Source organism: Lissotriton helveticus, chromosome 7 (assembly GCF_964261635.1).
Source record: "Lissotriton helveticus chromosome 7, aLisHel1.1, whole genome shotgun sequence".
In the NCBI taxonomy this organism is placed as follows: domain Eukaryota; kingdom Metazoa; phylum Chordata; class Amphibia; order Caudata; family Salamandridae; genus Lissotriton; species Lissotriton helveticus.
The window spans coordinates 1,113,900,985-1,113,917,890 of NC_136068.1; the positions used below are offsets into that span (position 1 = coordinate 1,113,900,985).

Genomic DNA, 16,906 nt, shown 5'->3' on the forward strand with positions numbered 1-16,906 from the left:
AAAGATGTACCTATGGTCACAGTATTGCTGCAGTAGCACACTCACACCGAAACGGAAGGGAATCCCGATTTGTACATTTTCTTGTTTTTGAGATTCTCAAAAGTGATGAAGATGCTTGAAGAGAAATGCCTCCGCTGTTAGTATACTTATGTAGCAGCCATACAGATGAAATATACTTGGAGGGTTAGTATAGTATCACATTTACCATACCCACATAGTGAGTGCATTAACGCTTTCAGTATCCGCACACAGATAGTTAGGGAAGTTTCACAGTTAGTATGGACATGTAGTATGGTGCCATAGTGAAGCTTCAGGGTATTGACACTCCAAGCATACCTGCTCCGTGTAGTTAGGGCTTGTGCCACTCCATAGTTGGTGGAGTTGAAAGAGTGTGATACAAGTCCTAAAGGTCGAGTTTATCTACTGAATTGTACATTACAGTATAACGCTGCTAGACTGCAAACATTGCATCACATAATATTGCATACCCTACATCGACCAAATCACCTCAATACAAGGTAAGTACTGGTAGCTTAGTTTGTAAATGTATTAGTTAATATGGTGAGTTGGCACCGTGGATGTAAAAAAAACAAAGTAATAATATATTTACCCCAACTGTGTGGTTGACATTGATATACTGGATGCAGATATTATTGTCCTTGATACAGTGTCATATAGTTGTATATTAGCAGGCATTGGAACAATCCAACCATCATCATTTGTGCATACAGTTATCAAACCATTCATCTGTTTACATGAAAAACATAGTACTGACCAATAGCAAGTCTTGGCAGCAGCCAACCCCAGACCCGAAGACGTTTAGCTGTGGGGTTTCTCCTATTCTCTCAGAAACAATGCCACTTTTGAGACCACGGTTGTGTTCTGGCGCCCTCTTGTGGAGACACGGTAAGGCAGCTGCCTTCAGTGACTTTAATGTAGTACTGCTGCTGAGATGAGGGCTTGTGGACATATGTGCACCTTTCTCGTCTTTCTCCAGGGTCTCTCTTCCAGAGGAGCCACCCAGTGCTCCGCCCCAAAATGTGATCGCCAGCGGAAGGACAAACCAGTCGATTATGATCCAGTGGCAGCCCCCGCCCGAGAGCCACCAGAACGGCATCCTCAAGGGCTACATCATCAGGTGGGTCTCCTGGAGCACCTGCTCTCTCCTGCCCCTTTATGTTCGACCCCCTTACTTCATTATCCTCTCTCTTTCTTCATTATCCTCTCTCTTTCTTCATTATCCTCTCTCTTTCTTCATTATCCTCTCTCTTTCTTCATTATCCTCTCTCTTTCTTCATTATCCTCTCTCTTTCTTCATTATCCTCTCTCTTTCTTCCTCTGTCAGTCCGCTCGCCTCTATACTCCTCCAAGCTCTAACCTCTCCAAGGCCTCTCCTGCGCCTCCATCCATTCCTCTTCACGTTTTCAACACAAAACAAATATTTTCTCCTTGACATAGGGGCTGCATTGCTTCCTCAGTTTTGTTTCTGATCATTACAGCTGCTGTTTGGTTCCAGGTGCACCATGAGCTCTGTCGCTTTCCACTCATACCAGCCTTAGCACTCGTACAAGCCACAACCAAGAGAAACAGATTTGTGATTCTTAAACAGCTTTGCGAGACATGTCTAAAGTGGCACTAATTTTGCAAAAAGAAGCAGACCTGGCCTCGTTTGGAGGCTTGCAATGAAAATATGTGTCATCCTCAGAAAACAATGGACTCCCTACACCTCTTGCATGCGTATGGGCCTTTGTCTAAGGGCAGCGCCTTGGTGTTTTTGGACATACTGTAGCAGGGACCTTGTTTGATTCAAATGTACCGAAAAGGGCCTTTAAACCCACATCTGATGCTCACTTACCATATGCCGCTCTGCCCTTCTGAATTTAAAAGTTTCTCTTTGTATACCAGGCCTTTTTCTTAGATATTTGTGCAGATAAAAGTACTTGGCAGGATTAGAGTGTGACATTCTCTTATTTCTACGCACTGACACTGTGACCTGAATACTGTTTCTTGCAAAGATTATCTGAAATTGTCTTACTTTTCTTGATTCTCCACTGGTAGTTGTGATCGAGGTTGCAAGGCTCACTCTAGAAGGGGGGACAATATGTTTGAGTTGAGATACAAATTGGCACAATAGTTACCAACCTTAGAGCCTAAGAGGCACCAAAGGCCAATTTAGGCGCATAAAGGCTTTTCACTCCCACTTCTGCATTACAAGTACTGCGTAAATTTTGCACTGTCTTCCTGATTTTTCGTAGCACAAATTGTTTTCATGTAATGCATGTCGAAATGTGCGCCCTGTCAAAAGGTGTGCCATAAAAAAACACAAGATTCCTCGATTGGCTACTAGTACAGTTGGAAACCTGCGGTATCACTGCATTGCCCCCTACCCCGCCCTGCAGAACTCATAATCTGGAGGTTGTACTTCACTGGATTAAAATGCACCTCTCATTATTGGTAATTCCCCGGGTAGCATTACCAACTGGTATTCCATCACACCGTTGACGGATTCCCTTCATAAATATAAATCTCTAGATGAGGTATTTCTTAAAGACACACTTCTTTACTGCACATTTTAAATGAATGGAGGAGATTAACTGGCACAAAGTTATGAAAATGGGAAGTGCCTGTCATCATTGGACCTCGAACGTATCCCATTGTTAAACCATTGGTCCAAAACCCAACTCTGGATACTCCTAGGTTCTGATTAACCTTCCACTAAACATTTACATTTTCATGCCAAGCCCACTGGAGTGGTACACAATGCACACAGGTCCTAACCTAGTATAAAACAGCAGCTTTGGTTGACATTGCTTCTAGGTAGTTCAGTAGTTTGAGGCCACACTACTGGGAATGTGCAAACATAACGTCATTAAGGGTAGGGGAACTAGAGCTTTTTAAGATAAAGTGGTTCTGTCTATATTCTCAGGCGTGCTGCAGTGCCTCGAAGCATTGCTTAGCTTTTGCACAGTGATAGGCACTACAGGGTGCAGAAGTGTTCACGAATGCCCACAAGTGTTCGAGCTGGTGTGTGCACTCAACATCCCTGGGCATTCTAGCCTGGGAGCTTCCACTTCCAAACCTTGTGAGTAGATTTAATCACATGAACTGTTTGGGTGAGTAAATCCCTCTAGAGAGCAAAACTAACTTTTGCCAATATGTGGATTGCACGCGCACAAAAGGCTATTTGCGTGCATAGGTTACACTTGCATGCCCTTGTTATAGTTTGTCCCACAGCACAGAAGATTTGTGCACCAGTACTGTTTTCCATCCAATGTCACATGAAATCTCTCCATGGCATCTCTTCTCTGCCTTTCCATCCTCTACCTCATCAGCTTGTTTGTTTCCTTTGTATTTATGACACCTTCTACGTTCGTTTGTTTTACTGAGGAGTTTTTGGAAGCACTGTGTGTCCCCTTTGACTTGCTTCCCAGTGTCTGGCAGAAGCAGGATGGAGTTTGATGAGGGAGAGGAGGGTGGAGTGCAGTCAGACATTGTTACAGATCAATGTCCTATTTATGTCGCTCACAGCACCAGCAGTGTGCAGAGTTCAATCTCGCATTGTCTGTCTGTCCTTCTCTCCTGCCTCCTCTGCTTGAGCTGACAGCCTGCGCTTCTCTCTGCGCCCCACAGGTATTGCCTGTCCGGCCTGCCGGTCGGCTATCAGTACAAGAACATCTCCAACCCAGACGTCAACAACCTGCTCCTGGAGGACCTCATCATCTGGACCAACTATGAGATCGAAGTGGCTGCTTTCAACAGCGCCGGCCTCGGCGTCTACAGCAGCAAAGTGACGGAGTGGACCCTGCAAGGAGGTGAGTGGAGGGCAAGGACCTACCTGTGGAGAGATGAGGGAGGGACTGAGCCTGCTGAAGGACGGTGCCTAACCTGCAGGGCACTGCTTCGATGCCCAGGTTATGTGACTCCACATTTTATCCATTCCTAATGTGTGGACAGCAGTGGCGGCTGGTGATCTTTGAACGTGGTGAGGCATTATACCTGCCTGTGGTTCACCCGATTTTTTTCAAAATGTGCCTCACTCCTACTCACTCGCTCTCACATTTACTATCTTCCCCTTCACTCATTCTAACCCACTTACTCACTCTCATACTCGTGCCCACTGACGGTTACATACTAGCATACTCACTAATTCACATTCTCACTTACACACACAGCCTTTCACACCCACTGACTCTAGGCCCTAGTGCAACTGCACCGGCACCGACTGCACCATTGATAGCTGCACTCACTTCCACTCCCTCTCACAATCTCCAGTCACTCCCTCTTTCTAACATACTCACACTCCTTTACTCACTCCTTCGTACTCACTATCACTTATTAATAGACACTCGCAAACACACACACATACTTTCACTCTGTCCCATTCACTTTAAATCACTCACAAACGCACTCACAAACACATACATACACGAAGAGAAACAACATTTTTTATGCACCTTGCTTTCTTTACAGCAGAGTAGGAATCCGGCGCTAGACATTGGAACCCGCAAACCAAGATTCCCAGTGAGGAGCCAGCCTGGGTAGCAGGGGGTGAATTGAAAAGTGAAAGGCCCACCTCAATCTCTCTTCCAGATTCTTGATAGGAATGGAAGCACAACCCTATAAGAACTGGGACCGAGCTGGGGGTCCGGCCTCTGCGGCTCAGAGCGACTTCTCATTACTGTCAGGGTGCACTGCGTGCACCCTGACAGCCACACGTTAGCATCTATGCTGTGCTGCCTGATGCATGTACAGTCTGTCTGTGAAGTAAAATGGATTGTGCCTGTGCGAGGGGACCATAGTTGAACTACGCCTCCCAGACATGCGCAACACAGACAGCCACTTACAGAGTGCTGTGTTCGAACAGCACTCTGTAGCTGCACAATGCCGCAGCCCTATCAAGGAGCTGCCAGACTGTGCCTATGGATTGACCACAGAAACATAAACTACTGAGTAAAATACACTGTCAAGAGAAAGCAAAACTCCCACTACTAGAGTGTGAATGCGCAGATAGAATATTAACATATGGAAGCACACATATTGTCAGAGAGAAGTAACCAAGCAAGATTGGTAATCAGAGACGAGCCCAGGTACCCTACGATTTCTAGAGGGGGAGGGGCTTATACATGACTCTTTTAAGTAAATGTTTACAATACATCAATCTACATTTTTTGGGGATGCTTAAAAGTAACATTAGAAAATACATTTAGACAGTAAGGACAGTCGCAGTCCGGCCTCCACGGTCAGGTGCTGAAACAGTGGTAAAGCCAATGACCACGCAGGGTCTCTGTGTAAAGAGCAGCCACGAAATGGGCCGAAAGGGTGGACGCGTAAAATGCAAATGTGTAGAATTCGTAACCAGCTAAGCCGATTGATTAGACCATTGACTGCCTGTACCCCAGCCCTGCCAGCCTGTCAGTAAAAGCACCTTGTTGAAAATGCTCTCAGCTCTTTTTTATTATGGATTAGTCCTTGTGTTACAAAAGTAGCATTAGTGTGAAGGGGTGGTGGCAAAGAAGGGCTCTTCATCCGTTGACGCCAGGCAGTGTCTCACTTACGCATTCGTCATTGTCGGGTTTTGTAACCAGCAGCAGCACGTTGCATGCTGGGAGTTGTAGGCATAGGCTCATAGTTATCATGGGAAAGGTAAGCCTTTAAGTCCCAGTAGGCAAAGTATTATAGGCTCAAAAGTCAACACTGGCTGAAGATCCAACAAGTGATGATGAGAAACACTCGACTGCTCTGCTTTTACTGCCCCTGTCTGTTGACCGTGGCCTTCTAGCCTCTGACAGTTGGGCCATTCCACCCTAGAGGAAGCTACTGATAATAATAGTGTTCATATTCATAAGAAGAACGTCCATGGAGCTTGTCTTCCATAAGCAGCTCAGATGCCGACTCTTTTCACATCTCATTAGGGCTTCCTTCCCTCATGAGGCTCAGTGTGACCGCCTGCAAGGTCGACTCGTCCCTTCTATCTTTCTGAGGACGGTGCATTGAGTACCATTAATTTGGGTAATAGGCCGACTTGTATTTTCAGTGCTTAGAAACGACACAAGTGCGGGGTGAAGCACACAAATAAAAAACTATTTTAGTCTATTGTTCCCCCGAGGGAGGGATATTTTGTCTCTTTCTATGTTTTTTCCTCCCTCCAGTTTTAGCAGCGACAGGACATCAATTGGGTAAGAATGCGGTCTATGACATGGTCAATCAATAAAGGTAACATATATATATATATATATATATATATATATATATATATATATATATATATATATATATATATATATATATATATATATATATATATATATATATATATATATATATGTGTTACCTTTATTGATTGACCATGTCATAAACCGCATTCTTACCCAATCAATAAAGGTAACACATATATATATATATATATATATATATATATATATATATATGTGTGTGTTACCTTTATTGATTGACCATGTCATAAACCGCATTCTTACCCAATCAATAAAGGTAACACACACATATATATATATATATATATATATATGTGTGTGTGTGTGTGTGTGTTACCTTTATTGATTGACCATGTGATAAACTGCATTCTTACCCAATTTATATATATATATATAAATCGAATCTCCACAAGCGCCACTTCCAGATCAACCCAGGACCGGCGAGGTAGACAAAGCAGGAGACGGACCACTGGATTCACAGGTTCTCTACTTTATTGCAGCTGATAAAAACAGGAGGGCAATACGCGTTTCGGGCTTCAAGAGCCCTTGTTCACATGCCATATATATATATTCATATTCCCATCTGGTATCTGCGGTTTCTCGGTGCTGTGTCAACCAGATCTTATAATCATCTATTGGAAGGGTGCTTACTTTACTGATCTCACAATGATGGAAGCTCACTTGCGCTTGCTGGGAATTGGGCTCGCTCCCTGCAGGTGAAAGCAGCTGTCTGATCACTGAGCCTACTCACCAGATATATTGCTCTGGAATAAGTCATCATCCTGTGAAAAAAGCACACGACTTGTCATCTTGTAAATTTAATCTTTTCTCTTTATCTTTTTCTTTACAGTCCCAACCGTGGCGCCAGGGAATGTGCAGGCCGAAGCCATCAACTCCACCACAATACGTTTCACCTGGAACCCGCCCAGCCCTCAGTTCGTCAATGGCATTAACCAGGGATACAAGGTAAAGGCAGAAGCTAATGGTGCCCCTGTGTATTACAGAGAGACCGTCACCCTCATTTAAGGGGGAGAGCTTCCATACCCAAGATGACAGCACCCGCATATTAGTGGGGCCTTTCACCAGCTTTGCAAAGGTGTGGTCTTTACCTCTTGACACCGGCATTCACATTCTAGAAGGGTCTTCTCTACTAAGATGTCTGCACGTATATTCCAGAGAGTTATCCAGAGATCCTAGCATTCACATTCTAAAGGAGTCTTACCTACTCCCATAGTTGCACCTAGAGAGTTTGAGAGAGTTCCTCTTTATCCAGAGGCACTTGCATTCACATTCTAGAGGGGTCTTCTCTACTCTGATAGCTGCGCCTAGAGAGTTCTCTTTGTCCAGAGACACTTGCTTTCACATTCTAAAGGGGTCTTCTCTACTCAGATGTTTGCACGTATATTCCAGAGAGTTATCCAGAGATCCTAGCATTCACATTCTAAAGGAGTCTTACCTACTCCCATAGTTGCACCTAGAGAGTTTGAGAGAGTTCCTCTTTATCCAGAGGCACTTGCATTCACATTCTAGCGGGGTCTTACCTCCTCTGATAGGTGCGCCTAGAGAGTTCTCTTTGTCCAGAGACACTTGCTTTCACATTCTAAAGGGGTCTTCTCTACTCAGATGTCTGCACGTACATTCCAGAGAGTTATCCAGAGACTATTGCATTCACATTCTAGAGGGATCTTATCTGCTCCAATAGCTGCATTTAGACAGTTCTAGACAGTCCCTCTTACCCAGAGACACTTTCATTCACATTATAAAGGGGTCTTCTCTACTCCAATAGCTGCATCTAGAGAGTTCCTCTTAATCCAGAGGTACTTGCATTTGCATTCTAGAGGGGTGTTCTCTACTCATATGTCTGCAAGTATGTTTCAGATAGCTATCCAGAGACTCTTGCATTCACCTTCTAGAGGTGTCTTATCTGCTCTGATTGCTGCATCTAGAGCGTTCTAAAGAGTTGCTATTTATCCAGAGACACTTGCATTCACATTCTAGAGGGGTCAGATCAACTCCAAAACCTGCATCTAGAGAGTTCATCTTTATTAAGAGGCACTTGAATTTGCGTTCTAGAAGGCTCTTCTCTACTCAGATGTCTGCACGTTTGTTCCAGAGAGTTCTCTAGAGACTCTTGCATTCACATTCTAGAGGGGTCTTTTCTATTCCGACAGCTGCACCTAGAGCGGTCTAGAGAGTTAATCTTTATACATAGGCATTTGCAGTCACTTTTCAAAGGGTTTCTCTCAAACAGGCTACAATTGCACCGAATTTGAATTGGATTCCTCCAGACCCAGAGTCGATATGTCTCTGCCCATCAACTGCTGCTCCCACAGCAGAGAGATCCTCTTTACCCTTTGGACCCACCACATTCCAGAGGAGCATCTGCACCGAGAGCCCCGCGTGTCCAGATTCCGGAGAGATTCTGTGTATCCACCCGTCCGTCGGCCCTTGCAACTTCTTTCCACACACTTTATGAAGACATCTGCAGTCCACAACTCGTTTGATAATCTGAAATGTTGTAACGTTTTGGTTTTAGAAATCGTTCATTTTCGTCCAAGATAAAATCTGAATGTTTTACAACAACATGTCATTATCACGTGAGCGCGTTTCCTTATTTCACGTGTGTATTTCTATTCCCCTTCCTGTCTGCTGGTGACAACGTCACTCCTGACGACCCTTCAGCGTTTCCCTAGAGCAACCGGACTGCCTTTTGGTAATGGGGACTTTGCTTGCCACGCTGGTGCTGCGGAAGGCTGGGAGGGTTGGAACCGAGTCAGTGACCCCTCTGGTAGAAGCTGACGTGACTACCTTCTTCCCAGCTGCATCTGATTCCAGGATACCCGTGGGGTGACAGTAAGCGCTATATAAGTTTTAAAATCAATCAAAATCAATCAATCAATCATTCCAGCCTTTGGCTGGGTTGTGGCCGCGGCTGCGCGTGCCTGGACTTGTGACCCTGGCCGGGCACCTTGAGGGGTTGCAGGCTCCGTCCCGGCCTCCCGCCCTCTCCCCAGACCAGGCAGCCGGGCCATGCCCCTGACTCCAGAACGCCTGCTCGGCTGCCTACTTAAAAATCCGAGCAGGTACCGCCTGCTGGCATCTGGCAGAGGCGGGCTGCTTAGAGAAGACAGTGAGCTTGGGGAGCAGCCAGGAGCGCAGAGGAGGCATTTAACATATCATTTGTGCAGAGAACAGGATTCATCGCTTATCCTTGCGGTATGTGGAGATGTCAGTGTAGGGAGTCAGCTTTCCTGGTCAAACAGCCAACAGATTAGCCACCAAACCGCTTGTTCTTTGTCAAGGGCTATCCAAAGGTGTTACTTTGAAATATTACAGCTTTAATAGACCCATAGCTAAATATATCAGTTACAATGATTTGATTTGTGATTGCTGTCCTCAAATAGTTTTTACATAAAACAACATAGTATAGCAGAAGATGATGTCTCTTTCCAATGAATGAGTGAAGCGACACTAAATGACCTTGCTCCGCGAAACCTAAGCGACACTCAGGTTCTGAGCCCCTACACAACACTCTGGTGTGTAGGGGCTCAGGAAAATGACTACTACTATTTCTATTTTGAGAGACCGCGGACCACCTCTGAGCTGGAAACATAAAACGTAGCACAAAGTAACAAACAGTCTTGGGCCAATGTAACACTGGCACGGCCACAGGTCCTTAGAAGTCCTTAGCGATGATGGCGGCCCCTGAGCGGATTCTGCTGCTACCATTGTTGCTTGGTACAAGAACTCAAACACCCCTGGAATAGAAAATCTTCTGTTAGATTAAATTATTTAAATTTTTTATTTTTGGGGTTTGAGTTGTTGTTAAGAGTCATCATTATCCTACAAAGGTAAAACAGTGCGTTGATATCCTGGTACCTCTCGAGTAGGGTTTGTGGGCGCTCACCTGGTTATTGGGCCCATATCTCAAAATATACAGTTGGAGCCGGGGTGTTACACTGGGCACCCAGCACATCATGATTAAGGTTAATGGCACTGGAGAAGAAAAGTAGCTCAAAATCTACTGGCCTTGATTGAGATGTTCTTCATCTAGAGGGTTATTATTATCCTGGTGTCTACTCTGGCTAGAGCTTGTGGTCTCCAGCGATAGATAGACTTTGAATTTAAATGAGGAACTTCCAAATCAGCAGGTAAAGGAATGAGTGTATGGACCCTCAGTAGCTGGGCAATGTCAGGTAGAGGCCGTAGGGGAGCCAATAAAATCCAGACACATTTTCACTACAAATTGTGAGGTCACCGATCCTGGCTCTACACTACTAGTGATACTTTTGCACAAGACATATACTGAGGGTGGGATGTAGTATTGGGATAGAGGGTAATCCGTGAAGTCTATGCCCACGAAGTGGAGTCATTACCGAGCTCTGTTCTCCGGTAAATGTAACCATCATGTTGGTTGGTTTGTCAGCATGATTGATGTGGCTCGGCAGTAGGGCCGGCTTTTAGCGTGGGCGAGCTGGGCCCAGGGAGCCAAATTTCTGAGGGGCACATGAAGTTGAGTGCATTAAGGTCATGCCAACAGCAGCGCCCTTCTCATCTTGCTCCTGCCTTGTAATTGTTCCTCCCTGTTCGTTTCTGTCTGATTTGCCATTTTAAAGTGGTTTTAGTCCTTCATTATCATACAGCGTTTGATGTTTTTAACACCTGTTTAGCCGCCTTCATTACCCTCTGACCCCTGCTGACACATATCAACAAAACCATTATCTGCGTGAGGCGACTAAGCTATCGGTGATTTAGGTGATCTGGAGGAGATCCAGAGATGTTTGTGTTCAGGGGCCAGTCACTGCTCATCCAAGCACTGACCAGCGAACAGAAAAGGAACCCCCTGCTGCCTCAGTTAATGTACTACCATCAGCAAGGGCGCCAAATGTCTTTCTGCCGACGCCCAGGACGCTGTCTTAGCAAAGGTCAGATCTCCTCGGCAGGTTCTCATTTGTTCAACTCCAAGTTCTTTGGAAGGGCCGAAAGAGTAGCTCTTTGTCTGAGGGGTGATGTCCTCATTGCCTGAATCTGCTTCCAGTCAGCAGCGAAGCACATCAGCAAGCACTTCAGGCCAGCAGTCAGGCTAAACTGTTTCTGAGCATCATACCAACTGGTCTAGAAGGAGCAGGGTACATAGCACATAGCACTCTTTCAGTATATGCAGGTTTTTCAGGATGCAGCTATTAAACGTGTTGGATGCAGGGTCCAGGTAAAGTCTAGAAGAGATGGACAGCAGTGTAGCTCCCATTCAGCCAGGAGCCTTGTTCACAATTTAGTCAGCCAGGAACTCATATGGTCATTTTGCAAGCAAAGTCTTAGGCAGACAGACAAATGCTGAGTTAAGGTGGATCACTGACATAATATAGAATGACAAAATATAGACTTATCAAAATATAGTCACCAAAATATAGAATGCTAAAATATCGAATTCCTATCTACAAACAGGTAAGTACAAAAATATCGAATCCAAAATATAGTCTGTAAAAAATATAGTCAGTCAAAATATCGAATTTTTTTAAATGTCTTAAAAGTAATTTAAAATTAATTTAATTTCATTAAAATTAATGAAATAATAAATATAATTAACTAAAACATACTTAAAAATACTCAAATAACCTTAAAATTAAGATATAATTAATTTAAGTTATTAATAAAAAATGTACAATATTTTACCGTAGGATAGCAGGAGGGTAACATTTAATATTACCACTCCAGTGAGTGCAACAGTAGGGAAAGCGTTGGATAGCGTAGCGGTAAAAAATACTATTCCCACTCCAGTGAGTGCAACAGTAGGGAAAGCGTTGGATAGCGTAGGGGTAAAAAATACTATTCCCACTCCAGAGAGTGCAACAATAGGGAAAGCGTTGGATAGCATAGGGGTAAAAATTACTATTCCCACTCCAGAGAGTGCAACAGTAGGGAAAGCGTTGGATAGCGTAGGGGTAAAAATACTATTCCCACTCAAGTGAGTGCAACAGTAGGGAAACCGTTTGATAGCGTAAGGGTAAAAATTACTATTCCCACTCCAGAGAGTGCAACAGTAGGGAAAGCGTTGGATAGCGGGAGGGTAAAAAATACTATTCCCACTCCAGAGAGTGCAACAGTAGGGAAAGCGTTGGATAGCGTGGGGGTAAAAAATACTATTCCCACTCCAGAGAGTGCAACAGTAGGGAAAGCATTGGATAGCATAGGGGTAAAAATTACTATTCCCACTCCAGAGAGTGCAACAGTAGGGAAAGTGTTGGATAGCATAGGGGTAAAAAATACTATTCCCACTCCAGTGAGTGCAACAGTAGGGAAAGCGTTGGATAGCGTAGCGGTAAAAAATACTATTCCCATTCCAGTGAGTGCAACAGTAGGGAAAGCGTTGGATAGCGTAGGGGTAAAAAATACTATTCCCACTCCAGAGAGTGCAACAGTAGGGAAAGATTTGTATGGCGTAGGGGTAAAAATTACTATTCCCACTCCAGAGAGTGCAACAGTAGGGAAAGCGTTGGATATTGGAAGGGTAAAAATTACTATTTCCACTCCAGAGAGTACAACAGTAGGGAAAGCATTGGATAGTGAGGGGGAAAAATTACTATTCCCACTCCAGAGAGTGCTACAGTAGGGAAAGCGTTGGATAGCGTAGGGGTAAAAAATACTATTCCCACTCCAGAGAGTGCAACAGTAGGGAAAGCGTTGGATAGCGGGAGTGTGAAAATTACTATTCCCACTCCAGATAGTGCAACAGTAGGGAAAGCTTTGGATAGCGTAGGGGTAAAAATTACTATTCCCACGCCAGAGAGTGCAACAGTAGGGAAAGCGTTGGATGGAGGAAGGGGTAAAAAATACTATTCCCACTCCAGAGAGTGCAACAGTAGGGAAAGCGTTGGATAGCGGGAGGGTGAAAATTACTATTCCCACTCCAGTGAGTTTAACAGTAGGGAAAGTAATGATTTAATATATTATTAAAAATAAATTAAATATCAATACCAATAAAACATTAATTGAAATTAATACCAATTTAATATTATGTAATAATTAATTAGAAATACAACTACATATTAGTTATTAAAAATTAATAACCTATTCATAATTATTTAACAACTAATTAATGTTCAATAACAAAAACGAATTAATAATAAAATGTAATACCAATTAAAAATTAACAGTAAATTAATTATCAATACACAAAAAGTATTTTTAATATGTAATTAATTACAATTACATTACTTCCCACCCTATTCCCCTATAAACCCACATCCCACTACAGAAAATACATTAATACAATTATCATAATTATCAAATATTTAAATAATACAAAATCATTACCAATTAATAAAAATGTATTGCCAATTAATAGAAATTAATTACCAATTAAAAATTAATTAACAATAAATTTAAAATCAATACCAATAAATGAAAAAAAATATTTACTTCATTACAATTAAATTAATTCCCACCCTATTCCCCTATAAACCCACAACCCGCTACAGAAAATAAATTTAGAAAACTAACATAATTAACAATTAATCAATTAATACAAATTAATTGGCAATTAATAAAAATTAATTACCAATTAAAAAATAACAATAAATTCTAAATGAATACCAAAAAATAAATAAAAATATTTAATTAATTACAATTAAATTACTTCCCACCCTATTCCCCTATAAACCCACAACCCGCTACAGAACTAGAAAGCAAAATTTAATTAAAATGTATTAATAATTGCTAAAAATTAATATTTAATTTAATATAATTAAATTACTTCCCACCCTATTCCCCTATAAACCCACAACCCGCTACAGAATTAAATTACGCAAAAATTAATTAACATAAAATTCATTACTTAAAATACATTAAACATACATTACAAAAATTAATATACACTTTTCACACATATACTAACATACAAAACACTTAAAAAAAATTGATATTATTAAAAAATCGATATATTTAATGCCTATATTGTATACTTCGATATTTTGACTTCTATATTTTGAAAATCGATATTACTTACCTTAAATTCGATATTTTTAACCACTATATTGTGTCCATTCGATATTTTGTCCATTCTATATTTTTACTTCGATATTATGTCCATTCTATATTTTGGAATCGATATTATGACTGTTTACCGTCAAGGTAGATGTTTTCCAGCCCAAAACCAGGCGTCTTAAAACAGTTCCTTATTTGGCCTTCGCATTTCTGGTAGTTATGGCAGGACGAGGGCCATATTGGCACTTTATATGGGAACCACCATATTTGACTCGACTATCAGTCAAACAAGGATCTCCACTATTCAAAATACTCTTCTTACCACCCTCTTTGAGAGTAAAAAGAATGGTACTTTAATGAGAAGGCATATGATTTTATGCTTGATGGTTAGTAGGCCACATTTCTTAGTACGCAGCGAAAGGTAATTTCTTGTGATCTTCTACTTCAACCTTGTAGATCCAATAAAAGTAAGATGAGTCTACAACACCCAAAATGTATTACTCTATTAAATGAAATCCCAAGGCTTGAAACGTACTCACATCTTCGACAGAGTTGCATCTCTGGAGTAGTCTCTCCAGAAGATGCCACTTCAAGAAAAGTAGTTTTAGTGTCCATGGCTACATCACACCACATCCAAGATCTGCCCACAACTGCAGTGTGGGTGGGAACCCCTTTTAACCTGCCCATGGGCAACGGAAGGGTGGTAATTGGATCTGTCCAGCAGCATTTCATGAGCTAGGGATAATCTTGTATGATTGAAAAATATGCAGGCTGGGAAACTGGACAGGCACAGTCATACCTTTATGACGGTCATGTTTCTCTACAGTAGGGGTCTCCATAAGGCTGCAGCCAAGAAGATGGCTTGAGTCTGAAGAACTGTAATCTTCATTCTCAGGGGTCTCACTAATACAAAGAACTTGGCACAGAAGCTGAAATATGAAAAGACATCTTTATTAAACTTAATTAAGTGAGACTACGTCACACAGGAGCCTTAGCAACTGAATGAGGCAGTCTAAAGAGTACAGAACACAGAGGCCTTTATATGCTTAGGGTTAAAAACTCAGCACAAAAGTAAGGGGCAGTCCTAGCTTTTGCAAGCGTGCAAAATACCTAATATGGACATACAAGATCTGCAAAATATTAGCCAATAGGAAAACATTCAAAACAAGGTATCATCTAACCAGAACGTCCCCCTTAAGTGTGTTTCTGCCCAACACACAAGTCAATCAATTACAGCACCTATAGGTCAATCAGTAATGGCAGGACATGTCTGTATGCAGTTAGGCCAGCTGGTGTCTGAGATTGGTTTTCAAAACAAGGCCAGAGGGGGTTTTCAACACGTTGCAGTCCAAAGGGCAGAGACACTTCATGAATAGAGCAGCCTGTGTAAAGGCAACGCAAAATGACGACAAATGTAAGATGGAGTCAAAATTAAAGAACCTCAAGTCCCGGAATTTACCACAGGCATTTTTGTCCAGTCTACAGAAGTAGAAGTTTGTTGGCTCTTGGTGGAATCGAGCCTCAAATCCATGTGCCCTGTCATAGTCACAGAGATGTGCACCTTGGAATCAGATTGTACCAGCCTTGAAAGCGACAAACTCTGAGCCCAGCCGATACATACAGTTACTCTCTCTCCGGAACATCTCTAAAATACATACATTGAAAAGGCATACCCAAAACGTTTTCCGATCCAGCTGCAATGCATCCTATAGAGTCCACTCCCAGGACACACATAAAGCTGAGCTACATTATTAACTTTAGGGAGAAGTCAAAAGCACCCATATTTCTTTAAGAACAGAGCCCGTGTGAGGCTTGGGCTCTTTGAAAATCCGTTGACTTTGGTAGAAATCCACTGACTGGTCCAACCTAGAGCCACAATCAGGACTCCCAGGCACCCCAATCTACGATGCTCTACTCCACTCTACTCTACGACACTTCACTTTACAACACTTTACTCCACTCTATGCCCCCCACTCTATGCCCCTCTACTCTGTGACCCGCAACTCTATGCGCCTCCACGCTGTGCCATTCCACTCTATGCCACTTGATTCCACTCATTCTACGACCCTCCAGTTTACAACACTCTACACCACTCTCAACACTCCACACTATGACAATCTACACAACTCCCTCTACACCACTCCATACCTCTTTACTCCACTCTACAACACACTACTCCACTTTGTACCACTCCATGACACTCCACTCAACAACACTCTACACCACTCTCTGGCACTCCACTGTACTCTATGACACTCCACTCTACTTTATGACACTCCACTCAGACATTCCACGACACTACACTCCACTGTATAACAAGCTACTCCACTCTATGACGCTCTACTCTGTCACTCCTTTCCACTCTGTTCACTCCACACCACATTACCCCACTCTGTACCAGTTTACTCTACTCTACACCACTCCCCTCTACAACACTATACTGCACTCTACTCTACAACACTCTACTCCACTCTGACACTTTACTCTACTCTATGCCACTCCACTCTGACGCTCTACTTCACTCTATGGCATTCCACTCCACATCCCTCTACTCTACGACACTCTATGCCACGTCACTCTACGACCTTCCACTCTGCTCCACTCTGACACTCTACAAACACTCCACTCTATGCCACTCAGTGACACTCCACTTAACTCTACATCATTCCATGACACTCCACTCTACTCCACGACGTGACTTGACACCATGC

The 16,906-nt window shown here is 42.8% G+C and overlaps 1 protein-coding gene across 1 annotated transcript in view; it reads left to right on the top strand.

Annotated features, from left to right (window-relative positions):
- Window positions 1–16,906, top strand: part of SDK2 (sidekick cell adhesion molecule 2) — a 702,247-nt gene that overhangs the window by 438,427 nt on the left and 246,914 nt on the right. Inside the window, exons 16-18 of the mRNA XM_078654263.1 lie at window positions 998–1,138; window positions 3,631–3,812; window positions 7,063–7,178. Of these exons, the coding sequence (XP_078510389.1) occupies window positions 998–1,138; window positions 3,631–3,812; window positions 7,063–7,178 (439 nt within the window). The remainder of the gene's footprint in view (window positions 1–997; window positions 1,139–3,630; window positions 3,813–7,062; window positions 7,179–16,906) is intronic.